Raw genomic sequence first — 20,764 nt, 5'->3', positions numbered from 1 at the left:
GCTCCCCCATAAGTGTCATTCATCTGTGCTTTCATTATCGACAAAAGAATCTTGAATCGCGGTTGCATTTGATGTTTTATCCTGACAATGATCATGCGTCTGCAATAATGCTAGGGATCCCGACCTTTGGAAATTGCCTTTACCCAGATATTTCTACTGGAAATTGCCTTTACCCCGTTCTTACAGAGTTGATACAAAAGTTGATCCAAATTGTTTGAAGATGGACCGCAGTTCTCTTTTTTATAACCGAATGTTCATATTAGCTTGCATACATATCAACTCTGAAGTTAACAAACGGAAAAAAAACTCTCCGGTTGCCCCGAGATTTGGAATTGAAGCTGCAGTTTTTGTCCTTCAATCAAAACAATTCATGGTCCATCTTCAAAGTTCAAAGTAGGTGTGTTCTTTTGTGCCCAGTAAGTTGGGAATTTGTATGGGGTTTTTGTTTTTTGGATCGGATTTTGTATACGAGTGATTACTAGTACTATAAGGTTATTCCTAGCATCTCAATTGGTGGTTCAACGTTGTACAAAAGAAATCCCGATAAAGATACACTACCACTCGAGAACTCCATCTGGTTTATATCTGGGACATGGACACTCCGAAAATAGACAGCACGTAACTTTATAAAGGTGTAATTGCGTACAATTATGCTTCAGTGGTCTTCCAAGGAAGTTTGAAAAATCTCAAGCCTCAAGGGGGAAGAAAAATGTACGGTAGCCCTTTGCCGTGTTTTTTTTTTTTTTTTTCCCGAACCTACTCTAGGAGGAGGGGAAGGGGCATCACACGATTCACACCCAAAGCGTCCCTTATGGAGCTTATGGAGCTTGAACCCTGGCCTCCACTAAGAGAGCCTTTGGGCAACACCATTGAGCTAGAAGCCCGTAGCCCTTTCCCGTGTCTTCTCCAGTGAAATTCTAGCTTGTAGGCTGCAATTTAAAAATTAATTTCCAAACAAATAAGAGCTTACTTGTTCTCATAAGTAAAATACTTGGGACACAGATGTACACATACTAATGTGTACGGAACCATCCGATATGTGTCTCACATGAATTGTGTGAGACCCATGTGTGCGTGTGAGACCCACTACATCTGATTGTTTCAGACAGGTGTCTGAATTTAGACATACCACTGCTCTTCACATAATGGAATGATCACACAAGATGCCAACTATGGAAAAGCATATAACCCCAGGTGAAATCAGTCTTGATTTCTGATTGACCACAAATTCAGAGAGCTTGAAGGATTGTGAGTATAAAATTCAGCAGTGAGTTTTGCCAGATGTGAGTTCCGCGTAGGGTGTGAGAAATAATTCTGAAGTTCATAAAATTTCAAGTTACCGGACATTTACTGCAACCACTGCCAATGTGCGTTCTATGTTGTTCTCAACTTACTTCCGCAATGCAATCTAGTCAAATCCCACTCCCGAGTATCCCTAAGCCATTCCAAACTCCGACTCATGCCCCTACTCTAGTACTCTTGCAACAATTACACAAGCATGCATGTCAGACATATCTTCTAAACTTGTCGAAGGCACCATGGGATGCAAATTACCCAATTTTCCCAAAGTTATGTAATAGTGCAACTCACTAAACAAACTGAGATAAAGGAACATAACAATGTATACAAAGAATCGCATCTACCAGCAAGGAGACTATAACTGCTATGTAGAAATGATTTCTATCTTCTACGTGAAGATTCAGTACTGTTTTGATCCACACTAACTTCAAGGGTAAATAACAACCTTACGGAGTAGTACCAGAGAGTTTAAGCTTTTGGGTCTTGCGCATGATGATTGGAAGCCTCTGGCTGATGATGCTTGGATCGTTATAAGCTGCAGAATCAGAAGGATACCCTTTCTGCAACATTTAATAAGACAAAACTGATCAATAATAAATTTTGTGCATACCGATGTTCTGGACTATCAATGAAGGAAGCATGGTAATGTTCACATAAATTGATTTGGGTCTCTGGGCCTGCCCTCTCTGATGCCATTTGGCTTTGATTTGCGGGCATGATTTTGCAACAAAACGTCCTTGTAGCTCCTCGATTCTTGGAGGTTTAGGGGGGACAACTATTTTAGTGGTATTCTGAGAGTAGCCACTTTGTGCATATATTGCCAAAGGTTAGGTCTGTCTCCAATCATTCCCGCCCATACCCCCAATGATTGGGGACTAGATGGGTTATGTTATGTTGTTGTTGTTGTAAAGATAGAAAAACTGCTCCACCATCCACAATAAACAGATGATGTATAGACAACTAGGAGCCAGATAGCATAAAAAGATGCAATAATAGCAGATGCCACTTTCAGATGCCATATTGTTAAAAATGGATTCTTCTGTTATTTTGTTCTATTCTCTCCACAAGAACTTTAAAATCTTGACACCGAATGCTAAGAATCAATTAGAACCTGCAGATACAATATCCTAATAACAAGGAAGTGGATGATGATTTTAGAATCCCTTCAGCCTTCAGGGCCACAAGAAGAGGTTATGCTGTTCTTCCTCCACATGATGCACACAGGAAAGAGGATTCTCTTCTAAAATTTTCAGATGTATTCCCAAATGCATAAACGGAAAAACAGATGGGAATTTCACTAAGCAAAGTCCCCAAATGTCTCATCAACTCCCAGAAGCACACAAAGCTAGACATGCATATCTATCTGTAAGAGGTCGGAACAAGAGTATACACAAATCATAATTATAGCAAGACATAAAACCTTTCCACAAGAGATTCTTAACTTACAGCAGATAAAGCTTGAATTGTGGCTTCTCTCCAACAGCTTTCTCGAAGAATAGCGGGTTTTGTACTCTTCCCAAAAACGCAATGCATACGCGTGTCTCTCAATCTCATAAGCACTCCATCAACTCTAAGCTGCAAGACGAAAGGCATCAATTCCTTTTCCATTCATTTTCATCCTTTCGTTTGGTAACTGCTTTGCTTTATTGAATAGCAGGACCGCAAAGATCAAAGATGGATGGTATAAATTATTTATTCTAAAAAACCTTCATGTTAAAGTTAATGAACTCACCCAGAAACGCAAGAGAACAAACCATGAACTTGGCATCACTCTCTGCAAAATCAAAGATATTGAATGTTGATAAGTCTTTGACATTCCAACATTGTGAATGAAAGTTGATTCAAAAAGAAGTACTACTAACATTTAGAAGAAAGCTGATCATGTGCACAATAATTATTAATATTAGTCGAGAGAGTCAAGATCTTACCACTTTCACAGTTAAAAGTGAAATCCCATTATCACCCAATTCATCTTCATACAAAATTACCTGTGGAAGTACCAAACTAGTTTGGGTCATGGCAGAAAAACGTATAACAGGTGAGAAAAGTCAAAAGAGATTATCGAATGTGCATGTCAATCTGCTCCTAGTTATCTTCTCGGTTGCCAACCTCATCATAGAAGAGAATTGGCTCTTTTAATGCAAGCAAAGCCAAGTCAATTTCTTCCTTGCATTCTTCCCAACAAAGACTACAGTTGCCCTTTTCAGATGTTGCTTCTCTTCCTAGCTGTCCATTTAAAAACAGCAGTATCAAATTTTCTGACATATTATAAGTGCCAGTAATACAACAGACTCCAATCCAAGCACAATAAGCAACACTTCATGTCATGTTCTTCATTCATCTTTTAGTAGATCAGAGTGAGCCAATACCAAATAACCTTCTTCTCCCACTATAACCTTTTTCTATAGCTACTCAGATGCATCAGTTTGCTAAATCTATCAAAGTAGTTTCTGTGAAGAGAGTACGGGAAAAGGGATTTGTGTGAGGGAATGTACCTATGTGATGAGTCTAATGACTGTCATCCCACTGAAAATGAAATGCTAAGAAATACCAAATAAACAGAGAGCACACACCTCTGCATTTATCTCTTCAGTTTCACTTCCACAATAAGGTGTTGTAAAAGTGTAGTCATAATCCAGTATCACATGCTGGAAGGATTCGCTGTACGTATACAAAAGAAATGAGAGTCACCAAAGCAATGTATCTGCAAACTGTCATAAAGGGAGGGGAAAAAGGAGAAGAAAAATCCAAGCTAAAGTTCATAGTTTGATGCATTGCATTTGATTAACTAGGTCAGATGAAGTAATGAACGTTAAGTACAACGATAACCAGCTCACCTTTTGTATTTCCATACTGCAGCTGCAGGAACTTCAACAGGTGGTAATGCTTCCTGCTTCCAGCCAGTTAGGGCATCAAATGCATTAAAATGAATCTTAGTCCCGCTGTTCATATGTTTAAGAACCAAAGAACTATCCCCAAATACCATCTCAGGAAAGTGGGATGACTGTAGCTTTTGTTCCCACCTGCAAATACACAATGCATAGTGTTAAACTACTAGTAACCCATGCACTCAAGCAATTTTATGACATTGCATATCGGAGAGTTTAATCAAGAGAACAAAGCCAAAAATACTAAACAAAAAAAGTTGTGTATGAAATGGTTATGGTAGCAGTAGCAGTGGTGAGAAAATAGAAAGTACTAGATTGGGGAACAAAACCATATCTGCTTGGAGTTGAAGACATTACCGTTACCAGCGGTTTCTTTCAACAAGTACAGTGTGTTCAGCTGTGAAGTTTTGAACCATTCACAAACGTAATAACTTATAAACCTTTTTTTGGATACGTGGCTAACATCTCTTAACTTTTTCATTTTCTCACTGTCATAATCAATACAAGAATCTTCCCATCCCAAGTCAATGCCAAAAAGATCCGGAAAACATAATCATTCAAGAACCAGACAAATGTATGTCAAAATATTAAGCCGAAATCATCAGTCAGATAGTTCCACCTTGCAAGAACTAAAACCTGCTTCGTTCAATGATCTTCAGAGTGTTGCCTATCAAAAAAAAATGATCTTCAGAGTGTTTATCGAAAGAGTTTCAGACAACCTATACGCTCTAAGACTAAAAGTTCAATCTTACTCCACCGGAGATTTACGGGGCAATGTAGAGGCCTATGCTGCCCTCCTAAAACCATGACCTGGACACGTGTTTCACACTCCATAAAGTGCACTTTAATCGACAAACTATGGAGGCTTAAGTTGTTATATCCAAATGAGAAGGTGTAATACACACATGGCTCAAAACCAAAACCAGCAAATCCCACCCCAACCCCACCCGACCCCGCGCCCCCCCCCCCCCCCCCCCCCCCCCCTACCAATGGGAACAAATAGGCAACTTTCACTTGCCTTGTTATGATCCATCTAAAAAAGATATAGAAAATTGTTGTAAAAACTCCCTCCAGTCACTAAATCTTTTGGTTACTCAACATGAAGCCATTTCGATTAGCTGCCCAAATCTCTCACTTCCTCTTTAAAATGCTAAACAAAAACAAACACCCCCATATTATCACCTGCAAAGAGAGAAACTTTAGCTATAATATGTTCAATACTATTCTTTCCTAATCTGGAATCACTTTTTCTGCTTTTAAGATAGTATATGAAGATGTAAAATCCCACATCGGGACTTCAAGGAAAGAATAGGGTGTATATAAGATAACACCGATGAGCTGCTATTTAAGATTTAAGGTTAAACTTTTGAGCCACGTAATTAGGCTAATTGGCGCGGGCCTTATAGTATCCTTGATAACAATTTTGTGAGAACAATAAACACATTTATCCAAACACTCACAACACACAACACACGTGGGCTCCACACACACTACACACCCCAGTGTGGGAGCCCCACTTGTAATTTGTGGGATGTGTTTGTGATTGTTGACTTTTTGCCTTCACAAAAATCGACAGACAAAGGACATCTGAATCATCAATTATGTGCTCACAATAACACTGATTTCGATTTCGCACGAACATAGATGCTCTTTGATCGGACATACGCACACACACAATTGAGAGAGAGAGAGAGAGAGAGAGAGTACTCTTGGAGTTGGCGGGAGTTGAGAATGGGTCGCTTGAGAGACTCGATCTCCCAACCATGTAAGCGGAGTCCACGCCGTCCGTCGGGAAGGAGCTCAGCTCCGGCGGCTTTAAGCTCTTTCTCGTCGACTTCGAACTCCATCGTCTCCGATGACACTGCTGCTCCGGCCGCCGGAAAATCTACCTCTCTGCCCCTTCCTCGTCCACCGTCTCCTTCAGTCTAACAGGGTAAAATGTAAACAGGGTTTACTCTCTCCCTCTCTCTCTTCAGCGACCTGAGAGTTCATTCGCGTCGCGGTGAAAACAGGATGTATTCGCGCGGGCCTTCGGGGCTTTGTTCCCGTTTAGTGGGCCGAGGCCTTGATTCATTATGGGCCTTGGGCTTTAGATACAAACTTACGTAGAAAAAAAGTTTTATTTGTCTTTTTTTTCTTTTTTTTTTCTTCTTCCCCGACGAGAAGTTTCGTTTGTATTTTTTGGAGAAACAAGTCTGAGAATAGGATCGCTTGGCAAATTCCACATGGTTAACGAGCTTCTAAATTAGTGCAAGCTTAGCTTATTCATTTTTTTAGTCAATCATGACCCGAACCCAAACATATTGACTTCTATGTGTCCTTAAATTCATGTAAATTTGTTCGGTTCACAAGAAAAGTGAATAAAAATATGAGTATTGAAATTGTAAACGATGTGAGATGGCAATGAATTGACCTATGTGATGTTATTGGTGCCTTTCAAGTTGAAAGTCGTTGAGCCTCATGCATGCTTACAAACACAGTGTCTCGAAATACGCTCACGGGTCACGAGTCTAACTTTATCCCTTGTGTTATTGACGAAGTTCTTGCCTTTTTTCACAAAATAACTAAATAAATAAATAAAATCCACCTTTAACGCGAATCAAAGTGATATTTTAATCAGGGATTTTGCAGGCTCTTAACACTTGAAATCCAATGGTGCTAAAACGTTACCCTACTTCACAAAAGCATCAGCATTCATCAGTGTGAATCTCTCAATACTAAGGGGCTGTTTGATAAAACTGAAAACTGAAACTGAAAGCTGAAAAATTAAGTACTGGAAACTGAATGCTGAAATTTTTAAGCTGAAAAGCTGTTTGATAAATATATTAAGTACTGAATTAAAAAATGATGAATTAATTTTATTCCAATTCTATCTTAATTTACTAACGGTCACAATATACTTTTGGTAATGGTGGTGGAGTGGTAGAGGTAGTAGGAGTGCTAGTAGTGGTGGTGGTGGAGTGGTGGTGGTGGTGTAGTGGTGGTGGTGGTGGAGGAGTGGAGGTGGTGGTGATGGTGGTGGAGTGGTGGAGGTGGTGGTAGGAGCGGTGGTGTGTGGTGGTGTAATGATGGTAGTGGTGGTGGTGGTGGTGGTGGTGGTGGTGATGGTGGAGTGGTGGTGTAATGATGGTGGCGGTGGGGGAGTGGCGGTGGTGGTGATGGTGGTGGAGTGGTGGAGCGGTGGTGGTGGTGTAGTGATGGTAGTGGTAGTGGTGGTGGTTGTGGTGGAGTTGTGGTGGTGGTGGAGTGGTGGAGTGGTGGTGGTGATGTGGTGGTGGTGGTGGTAGTGGAGGAAGTGGTGGTGGTGGAGTTGGTGGTGGTGATGTGGTGGTAGTGGAGGGAGTGGTGGTGGTGGTGATGTGGTGGAGGGGGAGTGGTGGTGGTGGAGTGGTGGAGGTGGTGGTAGTGGTGGTGGTGGTGGAGTGGTGGAGGTGTTGGTGGAAGTGGTTGTGGTGGTGGTATGACGGTTGAATGTAAGTATACAAAAATTCAGCCAGAATTAAGTAGCTCAAAGCTACTTAATTTTTTTTAACTTTTTAGCCTATATTTTAAGTGGTACTTAATTTGTTAAGTAATATGAAATGTGGTTATCAAACCTACTGAATCACTTATTACTTAATTGATTCAGTATTAAGTGCTGAATTTAGGTTATCAAACAAGCCCTAAGAATGATACGGAGTAGTAGCTAATACTGAAGTCATCACTGACACAACCAATCAGGCAAGAAACTGATGCATGATCTAAAAATTACTGAACTGACAAGATTTGGATAATGTTTGGAAAATACAAACGTCCTTCAAACTATAACTCCGAGAGTTCAATACGAAGATAGTAAACAACTACTGTATCCTCATTTATCCCAACCACCCCCCCCCCCCCCCCCCCCCCCCCCCCCCAAAAAAAAAAAAAAAAACTAATGTATCTTTCACATATATCGTCGACTAAGAACCACAACCTCCTTGTAGATCACTGACCAACAAGTTCTACAGTGTATTCCCAAGTCCAGAACTACAATCACTTGATTCGCTTCTACCTACCTTATAACAAGATGTTAACAGTGAAGGCAAATAGCTGACATTTGGAATCTCAATGGCTATGCTTTACAGTCCTCAAAATAACTCGCAGGAATTTCTGAGGGAGAAGACAATGCTGCAACACCCTTAAACTGTTCAAAAAACAAAAAACAAAAGAGTTCACATCAGATAGTTGCTAGAAGATACTATGAAGCAATCCCATATTCTAAAACTGCCAAGAACTGTCTCCCATGTGTGTCTGCAGATTGTTAATCGGAAACCTTATTGCTGAAATAGCACTTTTTAACGCGGGTTGCAGCGAATTACAGTATTTGTGTTTTGAAACAAAAACCGAAATCTGAGAGGCTACAAAACACAAGATGGTGAAATCACATGCAAAACAACACAAGATACCTTATGCTGCATGTATTTATCTCGAACTGCTTGTAAAGCCAATCCTCTTCTACTCAATTGCAAGTCCTGAATAGCAAAGACGCATTCCTTCAATTCAGATGGTCTATAACCTGAGTATTGTTGCAGTGCCAAGCTCTGCAAAATGTGCAAGTAATTCATGAATACGTAAAAAATCTATCAAAACTTCAAGTGATTGCTAACTCGTTTCCACATCAAGTTTACAAAGCTTAAGCAAAATAGTTGACAACTTGAACAAAACAAGCAGATACAGGTTTCCATATAGAAGCCTTGGTCCTAACATCATTTTTAGTCTGGACTCTGGCCAAGCAAAACAGTTGGGGTCTATGCAAGCTTTTGAAGCAGAGAGATGTCTCTTGTTTCTAGCTAGCCAAACGTCCCAAACCCAAGCACCATTTGTTAGGAATAGAAGAAACTTTGGCAACCAATGAAGAGCCAGAGTAATAAACAGTTATAGCCTTCTAGGACCATAGGCATCAATGAGATGTCCTACGGGATGCCCATTATGAAGCCAAAGAATGGTACTTGATGTAATATACTCCACAATAGGCCTAGCAATAAATTTGATTTTTCAGAGACTCCTCCATGACAAAGAGCAATCAGAATGTTCAGGCAAAGTCCAGAACCACTTGATTTTAACAAGTCATAGTTCCACCAAACACGCAAGAAGTCCTGTTTAGAAGAAAGGGACTATAGCTGACTTAGCATTGAAGCATTAAAGCCCATGTGCCTCCTTTCCCGGGAAATCAAAGATCATCCCATGCTCCTTTGCTGGAGTGAGATCTAACATCTGAACCAGACCACAGAAAGTTTCCCAGATTACCATTAGCTTGCTTAAGAGTTTTCTAAAAGGAGTTCTTTAGCTACATTCAAGAGTCATTGGCCCATTTAATGACCTCTGGCTCCCACATTCAGCATAAGGAAAACAATTCCGCATAAGAAAGTTAAGTTGTGCAATAAAGGCAAATATGGTATCAGTTTATACTGCACCAGCAAATATACTTCAGTTGAACTGCTAGGGTTACATGGGAGCTTATTCTTACCCACGGATGAATCGTTGGTTTGATTGTGAACCCAGACAGAAAGATGGCTGAAGCAGCAACAATTGATGGCAAGAACTGCAAGCACTCATAATCTAACAAACTTATCTCCGCTAGGTAACTACCCAAAAACTCCTCCAGCTCCAAATTTAGAACCTGGAAAGTACAGAAAATGTTGAATCAGTGACAATCAAACAAGAAACAGAGAAAGACAAAAAAGATAGATACACTGCACAAGTAGCAATGACAAAAAAAGAGAGGATGGCATACCTTGCAGTTCTCTTGAGTACCCCTGGTAAAAATTCTGCAAGTACAGTGGTTCCACAAGTAGTTAAAAATTTAATAACATAAACAAAGTAGCAGCACTAGCTGACTACGAGGATAAGTATAATAGATTGAAGGACTATAAACAGCGGAAAGAAGTAATAGCACATTGACAGATTTACTACCTCATAAAAGTCTTAATTGTAGGAGTACCCAGGTCATGGTTCAAAAAGATGAGCACATCTCGCTCCATGTTAACCACCTGTATAATCACCCCAAAAAATGTTCAAGGTTAAAGATTACTTGTGGAAAAATTAGTAAGACAATTAGGAGAACCATCCCCACCTCTTCCTTTGTGTAAGTATTATCAGTTATATAGCAAAAATCTTCAACATGCGGAGGACTGATCTCTTCATACTTGCTAAAACAACAAACATAAAACAGCATTAAGAAAGTCAACCAATGCAGGGATTATAGAAATGAATTATATGAGATGGGGGATCATAAGCATACGCGGCAACAAGCATGCAAGAAACACCAACAAGCTGAAGCTTGTTCCTGCTTACAGAATGTTGAGATAAGAATCTGTCAATATAGGACACAGTCAGATAAAGGGTGTCTGACACAAGTTTGTATTCCTCCGCAACCTCAACCAACCAATCCAGCAGAATATCTCTCATTGCTTGATTGGCATCATTCTGAACCTTAGCCATGTAATCAGGCAAGGGTCTCCTCTTTTCCTCTACCTAAATTAGAGATCGTCATCAGGTTAACACAAATCCCATTACACAAACTAGCACATCTTTAATCAAACACCCTAATACAGATGGACAGGTAAAATTGATCCCTAGTCCCTACAAGGCTACAACACATCATTGACCTTTCCTAAACTAGTTAAGTAGACGTACATCAAAAACACAAACACTAAGCCCCATTCTTAAGTGAACATATGAAATTCAAATACAAAGAAACATAAAACTTCTGGCAAAACCAAGGTTGATATAAGCTCAATTGGGCTATCTATTCATTTTATTTAGGTAAGAAACAACAGGAAACAGTTTCAGAATTATCCTTTCCTTACCAATGATGCTGGCACTGATCAAACAAAGGGTAGCATCAAGCCTATATATGCATAACACAAACACACATTATAATAATCCAAACAGTGTACCTTTGCGAACAACCTACGTAAGCTTAATAAAAACAAATTGACATGATAGAAGTTTAACCCTGACATTTTCCATCATTTTAATTAGTTCTCATATTATCATCCGTTTATTGGAAACTATGTAGAAACCTATCATCAAATGCAGACATGTAAAAGAAATTGAATTGGCATACCTCCAAGGTGCGAAGATTCTGGTATATAAGAGGTGCATCCTCGCATTTCTGCCGATCATCATAGCTCACAACATTCTTCGGGCTAGCCGACTCCTAAATTACACAACAAGATATTTCTTATACAAATCACATCACCACCGCAAATATCAAAAATCTCTTCCAAACCCTAGAAACAGATGGACAAGTAAAATTGCAACTAACACCACACAATGGACCCTAACAAATCTTGGTAAACAGAGGTACCCAACAAAAAAAAAACCCATGAAGACTAAGGTTGATTCAGATCCCTCAGAAACTAAGGCTGATTCGGATTCCTCATAAACTGCAAATCTAAATTTGTGATTCAAGTCAAACCACGCTTTTATACAAACTCAATTAGATTAATTTTTGTTGCATTTTTTCCTGAAAACAATCCAAAAACGAGACAAACCCAAACGAATATAAACACAGACATCATTCATTTCTCTGCAACCAAAAAGAGATCTATCATCAAACACAAAACCATACATGTAAAACAAACTGATATACCTCCAAGGGCTGAAGATTCTGATACACAAGAGCCGCATCCTCTAATTTCTCACCATTGCGGCCCGAAACAATCTTCAGCCCAGCCGGCTCCTTCTCCGCCTTCTTGGAATTAGGTTTGGGCTTCTGGGTACCCACAAGACCAGACTTCCGAGTCGACCCGGCATCGGCCGAGTTGGTGAGGTCACCCAACGGGACTCGCTTCTTCGTACCGGGATTTTGTAGCGTAGACTGGGTGGGTGCGACCGCGGAAGCAGAGGGGCGTTTCTTCAAGGAGTGAGTGATGCGAATGCTGTTTTCTTGGTCACCCATTTTGGGGTCTGGGGTTTATTAGGGTCTTCGAATTGATTGCAGGGTTCGACGGGAATCCAACGGGAGGAGACGATTAAATGGAGAAGCTGTGTGCTCTTGAACTATTCTGCGTTTTGAGAGAGAGAGAGAGAGAGAATGCCGCCATCTCCACGGTTTCAAAAGTGATGCTTGGCGCGCTGCCTGTTGGTTTTGCTTTGGCCAAATGCTAACAGTTTAGCGAGCGATGCGATGTCGGTGGTCTTTTTTTCCGACCATCATAATGTCTGCATTAATTTACGCGTACTTCATTTATTCTCCTCTTCTGTCCGATTAAAGATGGACTAGAGTGTTTCCGGTAATTAATAAGTTTTGAAAAAAAATTTGTTGCAATCAAGTTGTTATAAGTTTTTTCAATAGCGAATAAGTTGTAAATAAGTATGTGAGAGAAAAAGTTGTTGAAAAAAAAGTTATTGACAAGTTGTTAGTTAATATGAACAACAAACAAAAATGTCAAAAAAATTTGATTAGTGTAGACGATATGGTAAAAATGCCTCAAATTTTTAGTGAAAACACCCCCTAAGTATGTTCCACGGCATGGCCTCAAAAGATTGATAAATTTAGAATTCATGATGTCAAATGGGTTTATTGTCTTGTAGGTTCAGGTCTCGGATTGGGTAGAACACTGCTCTTTGAACATGATGTTATTTTTTTGGAAAATTCTAACTCCACATCCATCTACACACCTACTTACACACCCATACTCACAATATGGGTGGGTCCCACACACACTGAGTCTGTAGTGTGTGCGGGCTCCACCCCTATTATGAGTGTGGGTGTGTAATTGGGTGTGTAAGTGGGTGTGGAGGTAGAATGATTGTATTGTCTTTGCTCTTATTAGTTTTGTAACAATTTTAAGAATTTTCTTTTTTGAAAGGCTAACAATTTTAAGATTAATAATAAAAAAAAATTGCTGTTATAAAAAAAGGTGGGTTTATTGTCCCTCGAGCTACCCTTGGGCCCTGTTTGATAATCCAAATAACTCAAAACCCATGTGCTATGCATAGTCTCCAATAAATTTTTTCTATCTATTTTTTTCATTCATTATACTTTAAAATCTCACTCAAAACCCAAAACGAACAAATCCTTAGGGATTATCAATACCCCTCAAATTTCAATTCCCTGTTTGTTTTCGATAGTATTAGACTTTTTTTTTTTTTGATCGTGATAGTATTAGACCTTAGAATTGGATTATAGTCCCAACCTCATATTTGTTTGCAAATGTAAGGATTGGGACTAAGAAAAACCAAAATGTCAATTTTGTCCTTGATTGTTTTCACGTTATTGCTTAACGAAAAGAGAATCAAAGATGCCATTTATTTGAAAAACGAAACCGGTTGGTCTCCCCCGGTATACACTATTTGGGTATATCGGCTTTTGCTTAACGGCTTAGTGAGCTTCTGCGGCAGGAGGTTGGTGTGTTTGAACGGTTCGTTTTGCCGATGGGTGGCCATAGATGGCATGGTGGATTTGGTGATGCTCTGTTCGATGCGGATGGTGGTCCTGTTCAGTGGCAGCTGTCGACTATGTTTGTAGTGGCGCGGTTGAAGATGGACATGAGTATTGGGCTAGATTTGGGTATTCCTGTGGTGGGCCCATGGGTTTCCTTTTTCGGTCTTAATTGTAAAATCTTGGCTTTTTGGCCATCAAATGTTTTTGATTGTAAATTGTAAGATCCGGGCTTATATGCTGTGGTGTGGTGATTTCTCCTCGAACTCCTTCGGATCTCTCCCTCCGCTGCATACCCGCACCAAGATGCGAGGTGGTAGGCCGCCCCACGCCCCTCTGGCAAGCAAGTCAATATATAGGAGAGAGAGAGAGAGTATTGTAGTAGGGTCTCAGATTGTGCACTTCTTAGGGTTTATCCTCTCCTATTTATAGACATATATACTTGCTCTCCAAGTCAAGTGTGCACAGCACATACTCGAACTTTGGAGTGTTCTAGAAGCTTTTAGAACCGACTAGAGGGATCTCCACACAGCCCTTGCCTGGGTCGAACCGACCCTCTAAGCCCAACTGGCCCATTCACCCAACCCGAAGGTTCGATCATTGAGCTCGCAAACTGGGCCTCTGACACCGGTGGGAAAAACCCTTTGGTCCAGTCCATCTCTTCTCGGCTCAACCCACTACATGCACAGGGCCTAGGCCAAAATCATGTGCACGCGTCTAACCCGTCACGCTCGTCTCCTAGCCCTGCCGAATCAACCTGCGGGTCAATCTGTGGCCAAACTAGGTTCGGCCCACCACATATGCCAACAGATGTAATGGGCTTGTCCCAATAGGTGTGATTGGGCTTTGTCATATCTTGGTGTACTTTCCAACCAAATGTTGTTTCTCCACAAAAAGTGTAAAAATCAAATGGCTAGAGTTGCGGGCGTGCTAGGATTGGATTGCAATTAAAATTCGTATCAAGGCCTGGATGGCATCAAATCTGACTTCGTATTGAGCGAATTGTGTATAACCTAAGAGGTAAGGCCATATATGGTTCGTGATTTGCTTGTCGGGTTAAAGACTTAGAATTTCCTAACCGTTGCTAAAAAATGAGAAAAAGAAAAAGAAAGGACTGAAAGATAAAGATAAAACAAACTTTATTAAACGTCTTACAAAGTTTGGATACAAGAAAATGAAAGACAAGATCTAGGCTAGGCTAGATTGAACGAGAAAGTAAAATACTTTGCTCGAAAGTAAATGAAAGATAAATTTGATAAGTACGGGGCTTGATGGTGCTAGGACCTTTACCAAGGCCTTCAATTCTGGTATTTATAAGCAGAAAGTTTCGGGCCTTGAGCTGCTTCTTCCTGGCCTTATGCATGGCTGCCAAGCGTCTTCCTGGTAAAGGCCTAAGCTTGAGCTGTTTCTACCTCCTTCAATGAGTGATTGCCATATGTCCAAGCCTTGCTCTCCACTCCAATAAATCAGCTGAAAGGCTTGAAAAAACTCTTTTCTTCGCATAAGGGCCTGCCAAAAGCAAAAAAAAATTCGGCTATGCAAAATCCCCAGGCCTCTTGAGCTGTTTGTGAGCAGCTTGTAGAGGTCTGGACAAGCAGCTACATGAATGCCACATGTTCCAGACCTTACTTCATCTTAAAGGATAACGGCTGTGGGCCTCGAGTTGCTCATGTAAGCATGACTAAGCATCTTCTGCAGGCCTGTATATGGTTGCCAAGTGTCTTCACGCCAAAGGTCTTGAGTTGCTTGACATTTCCTCCAATGGATGGCTGTCATCTGTCTCAAGCTATCTAGGCCTTGAGCTGCTTATGAGCAACTTGCTTAGACCTGCTAATGAGAACCTTCTAAGCCTTCGAGTTGTTTGTGAATAGCTTGCTTCCCAAGCATGACTAAGCAGCTTATGGCCTTTTTGACTTGGTCAGTTTCAAGCCTGAATAAATCCGAAAAACTGGGCCCAGACCTGAAAAACGAATCTTGGCCTTATTGGGCTAAATAGGCCTGAAAAACTAGTCCAAACTTTGATTAGTTGGGCCAAGGCCTGAAAATGGGTCAGATTTGAAAATCAATTTGGGCCTTGACTAATTTGGCCATGATCTAAATATTAATGCGGCCTAATCAATTTTCAAACTCTCTCCGGCCCTTCCAAACTCAATTCGGCCTAGTTATGGCCACTTTAAATTCTACCAAAGACCCAATTCAATTAATCAAGGCCTAATTCTACCAAGCCCCAAAATAACATTTTGGGCCATTAACCCATTAACAAATTCTTTTTTAGAATTTGATCAAAAATGGGTGTAAACAAATCCCCTTCCCTCCTTTCCTTAATAAATAAATTGTTACTTTTGCTAATCCAAAAAACAAAGACTAAAATATTTTGGGTGTGTTCCACTAACTAAAATAAGTATACACATTTTTTGAATTAAAGATGATGTATCATGATAAAATGACATGTTTCGTAAAACTAAAAATAAATACTTAAAAAATAAAAACCAATTGTATGCTATATGGGTTCAAACCGGCAAGAGTACTGAGATTGAATACTCTTCATGTTTTTGCATGACGATTGTTCTAAAGTCATTGATCCATACTGAGTCCTTGTTCGATCTTGACTCTTGAGTCCATTGGTCCTTAATCTATGCCTTCAAACTAATTGCAGTTCCAAAAGAGTTCACAGTTCTGGGATCCCTTGTGCTATAATCTTTCGATTAGGCTGTCGGTGTATTTGGATTAACAACGTCCATTGAAACTGGTAGGGAAATTCTTTACTACTCAAGATATATTGAAGCTAGAGCAACAGGATGGTTCTATCTCTCTAACTCCAAAAATCAAACCACATCCGTGGGCTCTGCGAGATGGGCTCCAGTTTGTATAGATTTTTTTGATCCGCGGTTTATATAGATTGACTCCAATTGCAAATGAGTGGAAGTGGAAGTCAATGCCATTACCATTATCCAATTGCTGCAAGAATCAAGAATATATAGATCATCCAAAAATGACTATTAAATCCGGACGGAAGGAGTACGTAATTAACGAACACCAGCGCAAAAACGAGTAGCAGCTGCAAGCAACCTTTATTAATATACGACAAGTGATGTTAACACAACAAAACATAATTTCCAATAGTCCTAACGACAACACTAAAGCAGACTCACCCACAAAATTATTGCTGCAGTTCTAGTAGAAGTAGATCAAAACCTACTCACAACTGCACACACATCTCAACTGCCGGGACCTAACAACAACACACACATAACAAAACATGACTTCCAATAGTCCTAACAACAACACACATAACTAGCTAGCTAGCAGTTGTCCAAGTAAGAAACGGAGCGAAATTACTGCTCGTTCTAACCCCTATTGTCTACCTTAATTAAATTAACATGATCAGCGACGGTGGTTGGCGGCTCTTGATTTGGTCATTGCGAGCACCCTCTTCCCGTAGGGATGGCTCTGTAAGTAAAGGTAATGCATTTGAATGAGATTCATCATCGAATGTCGAAGGCTCCCCTGCATTTTTTTAGGGGATGAAGAGAAAAAAAAACAAGTTACCAATCAATATAATTAAGGCAACAACTTACTCTGTTACTCAAAAACCATTAAAGCCAAAGTGTAAGATACGAAAAACAAAAGTACTCTGGTATTAATACCAACAACGTTTCTGAAAGAACCAAAGTTTTTAACCAACAATCTTTACCCCTGTTATACAATCAACGTTTCCGAAAGAAGCAGGTCGTGAAAACAACAATGTTCTTAAGCCTTCATTCAATTTTAGCTTAATGTAATAGAGGTTTTGTCTGTCCGGTATTGTCTTTCTTTCTTTTTTTCCCAACCATAATTATAAGGGATGAAAAGTTACACTCATTGTCACATATTGTTTTCATTTTTTCGAAAAGCCGAACTTTTGGACGGTAAAAAACATCATTCTTTTGGTAATTTCTGAGAAGTGAATAGTTTGAAGAAATAAAATCAAGAAATCAAAAAATCAAAAAATGTTTTGCTTTGTGGTCCGAAACCCTGGAAACATAGTAAAACAGTAAACCATAACCATACCAAACAGATTGATTCTAGCATAGATTATGGAGATGATGGATTATCGTACCTTCGATTTCTCTAGTGCGGATTGAGCCACATAGTTTCCGAAAGGATCCTGAAGCACACCCAAGAAATTTGGATCCGCAATCATCTCACTGATAATTTGTGCAACCTGATCTTCTCCTGACAGTTTTATACACCTCTCCACCACGTTACTCCCATATTTGTTCATGGAAAGAGACACATAACTCCCTGCCAATTGCTCCAACACACCCGCCGTAACATGGGGTATCCTCATTTCTAGTATACATTGCACAACATAGTTTCTGAAAAACAGAAAACATGGCTTCTGAAAAAGGAAAACAGAATACAATTTTCTTTAAAGAAGAAAAAATGCGTTCAAGTGCCGGCGGGGGGATTATTTGGGAATACATTTCTTCTCCTATGGTTGGCCTTGAGAAAGGACACTACATTACAGTTCAAACAAACATGAACATCCTAATCTTGAACAACCTGGAAGAGTACTAGCTCTTCCATAAATAATCCATGTTAAGCGAAATAATCCATCGTGTTCACCTCAAAAATCCTCATTCTAGCTAGTATTTAAGGTACTCCATCTGATAGAGATGTTCCAAGAAATGTGTCGTTTCAAAATAACCAGTTTCATTGTTTTTTCAGGTAAAAGATTAACCAGTTTTATAGAATGCTTCTAGATAATAAAAGTAGTAAAAAAGAAGGAGGGACAAACCCATATTGGCTTTCTGAAAGGACTGAAGCATTTGCTGCAATTTCAGCCATGAGATGCTCCTTGGCTTCTCCTTGAGCATAATCAAGACATTTTTGCAATACACGACACCCGTTTTTATCCATCCCAATTCCAACACAGTTTTCTGCTACTACTCGAAAAATACGCTGCGCCCAAAAAATAAACCAAATATGTATAATGATGCAAGAAACTATTAAGAAATCTTCTCCTAAAATTTTGTGACAGAGAATATTTTGTAATTAAAAGATATCTCAATGGTTTATTTTGTTTACTCATGGACATCACCTGTACTGTATGAATTTTTTAGAATGGGTTTTCTGTTTGTGTAACGTACCCTGTTATCCTCGCTAGGGAAGGATTGCACACAATCTTGAATCACATGACAACCATACTGGTTCTTCGTCAAGTTTATCGCGAATGGCGACACAGCAGATACAACCAAGCGTCTTTGCTCCTTTGTAGTGATCTGTTTAACCAATTTTTGCATAGCACGAGTTCTGCAAATTAACATGGCAACATTAAAATTTAAAAAAAAACACATATCTTCATGCAGAGAAAAACGTATAGGCTATATTAGTAGGTTCTGGATATCCTTTTACAGAATCGATGTCTATAGGAACATACTTCGGAGAACATAATACTCGAAATACGTTGGTTGACGGTTTCAAAACTTGTTTCTCAAATTCTTTTGAAAGTAACAAATTTTGAATTCAAAAGAACAAACATAATTGTTTCTAAAATCGTATCAAGAAAACATATGATCAAAGAAGAAACAGGTAATTAATTGGGACACACATACCCGTGCAAATCACAACACACACCCATGAGGTTCTCATCACTGAGGACCAGAAGAAGAAGCATTTGGGTAATCTGTTGCTGATCACAAACTTCAAAAAACTTCCGAATGAAATCATTCCCGATTTGGTCAACCATCAAATCGCTCGCGCGATCCCTGACTTCCAAAAAAATCATCTCAACATCTTTGGGCTTCCTCTCCTTGATCTTTCCCCACAAAAATTTACTCCCATCTCTATCCTTAGCCAACAAAAAAATATTTCCCCTTAATTCTTCTAGGGTGAAGAGCTTCAACAAATGATCAATATGCAAAGAAGAGGAAGAAGAATAGCCCAAAAAACTCGAATTATCGGCTCCTAAGCCAACGCCGAATCTTCCAAAATTGCTATTTAAATTAGCAGATTGAGCACTGTTTTGATTCCTATGAGGCATGATTGTTGATGGGTACCTGTTCCTTGCTGAATTACGATTTCGCCCTCCATTTGGCAAATAATTGTAGCCAAAATTTTGGAGTCCAAAATCATCCAAGAAATTCTCTTGAATGATATTTTGGTGATCAAAGCACAAACCCGTTTGTCCTCGTACTGAGGATTCAACTCTCATTCTCAGCAAATCATCATCTCTAATCTGAGGAGAAGGAAAACCCATGTCGTTAGAAGACCGAGAACTAGGCCTCTGATCATAAGGATCCAGATTTAGACGACTGAAATAAGCTTCAAGATTTGGATCATAAAGGGTGTTGGAAAGACTAGGGTTTCCATTGAGAGAATACGTATTCTGATAATTGGCGGGACAGTAAGGATTGATTTCCGGCTGATAGAGACGAATAGGGTGGTTTTTGAACGACGATGGAAGGTAGTTTCCCTGCGAGAACGACAAGTTGGCCGGATCAAAAAACTGGTGGTTTTCCGGTGGATGATTTTCGACGGGGATCCATTCAAGATGGACGGCATCGTCTTCTTTCGCTAAGCAATCTTCTTGGACGGTGAGCCATTCGGGTTCTTTTTCTTCTTCTCCTCCTCCTCCTCTTCTCTCCATTGGATTTTTGTCCAACTGAAACAAATTGGAGAGGAGAGAGATAGAAGGGTTTAAAAGTGGTTTAGAACAAGATAAGTACGTGTAGAAAGAGATTTGGTTAGGAAGAGTTTACACCTACCTATAACTCCGAAAGATTCTTCAGAGGAAAAATAGGGATGAATTGATGAGAGAGAGAGAGAGAGAGAGAGAGAGAGAGAGAGAGAGGGAGTTGGAACGAAATAAGGAAACAGATTCGTTAGGGTTTTATCAAGAGAATGGTCTCTTCTTGCATGCGGCTATGGGGATTGGGGTCTTTGATTACTTAGCTCAAGTCCACCCCCATCTAAAGCGCGTGGAAAACACTACTCCTTCATGTTTTATTCGAATAGTTTGCGTAAAATTATTTACTATCACAGTTTTTTTTTTATCATCCTTTCTGAGTTTAATTTGTTGGATTCGCGTTAATTTTGTTCAATTCGTCTTAACAAATGTACAATATTAAAAGTGAAAAAATTCTGGCAAAAAACCCAAAAAGATTCAATAAGGACACAAAGA

General features: G+C 39.7%; 3 protein-coding genes and 1 non-coding gene across 5 annotated transcripts; 1 reads left to right on the top strand and 3 right to left on the bottom strand.

Moving 5' to 3' along the window:
- Positions 1-1,495: 1,495 nt before the first annotated feature.
- On the bottom strand, positions 1,496-6,198 carry LOC131307869 (TIP41-like protein). The gene is made up of 8 exons (XM_058334587.1): positions 5,895-6,198; positions 4,137-4,322; positions 3,873-3,960; positions 3,409-3,525; positions 3,228-3,287; positions 3,032-3,073; positions 2,746-2,874; positions 1,496-1,859 (listed from the first exon to the last, which is right to left on the bottom strand). Exons 1-8 carry the CDS (start codon positions 6,032-6,034, stop codon positions 1,746-1,748), a joined length of 876 nt encoding a protein of 291 aa, XP_058190570.1. The 5' UTR covers positions 6,035-6,198; the 3' UTR covers positions 1,496-1,745.
- Positions 1,926-2,033, top strand: LOC131309050 (small nucleolar RNA snoR100). Its single transcript, XR_009194724.1, has one exon. It is a non-coding gene; the product is annotated as a small nucleolar RNA snoR100 (small nucleolar RNA).
- Positions 6,199-8,113: 1,915 nt separating the features above from the next.
- LOC131307669 (cyclin-A3-1-like) lies at positions 8,114-12,428 on the bottom strand. The gene is made up of 9 exons (XM_058334300.1): positions 11,806-12,428; positions 11,278-11,370; positions 10,450-10,682; positions 10,282-10,357; positions 10,122-10,198; positions 9,943-9,976; positions 9,676-9,828; positions 8,615-8,749; positions 8,114-8,352 (listed from the first exon to the last, which is right to left on the bottom strand). The coding sequence occupies exons 1-9, from the start codon at positions 12,112-12,114 to the stop codon at positions 8,281-8,283; spliced, it is 1,182 nt and encodes a 393-aa protein (XP_058190283.1). The 5' UTR covers positions 12,115-12,428; the 3' UTR covers positions 8,114-8,280.
- A 4,215-nt stretch (positions 12,429-16,643) lies between these two features.
- LOC131307829 (pumilio homolog 12-like) lies at positions 16,644-20,398 on the bottom strand. Of its 2 annotated transcripts, none has more exons than XM_058334528.1 (5): positions 19,197-20,398; positions 18,732-18,894; positions 18,380-18,543; positions 17,699-17,957; positions 16,644-17,106 (listed from the first exon to the last, which is right to left on the bottom strand). In XM_058334528.1, exons 1-5 carry the CDS (start codon positions 20,228-20,230, stop codon positions 16,984-16,986), a joined length of 1,743 nt encoding a protein of 580 aa, XP_058190511.1. In that variant the 5' UTR covers positions 20,231-20,398; the 3' UTR covers positions 16,644-16,983. The 2 variants fall into 2 exon arrangements, with proteins under 2 accessions (XP_058190511.1, XP_058190512.1); XM_058334529.1 differs by having other exon boundaries at positions 16,644-17,049.
- Positions 20,399-20,764: the final 366 nt, after the last annotated feature.

This window comes from Rhododendron vialii, chromosome 11a (assembly GCF_030253575.1).
Source record: "Rhododendron vialii isolate Sample 1 chromosome 11a, ASM3025357v1".
NCBI lineage: Eukaryota > Viridiplantae > Streptophyta > Magnoliopsida > Ericales > Ericaceae > Rhododendron > Rhododendron vialii.
This window is presented reverse-complemented; position numbering and strand designations above follow the sequence as displayed.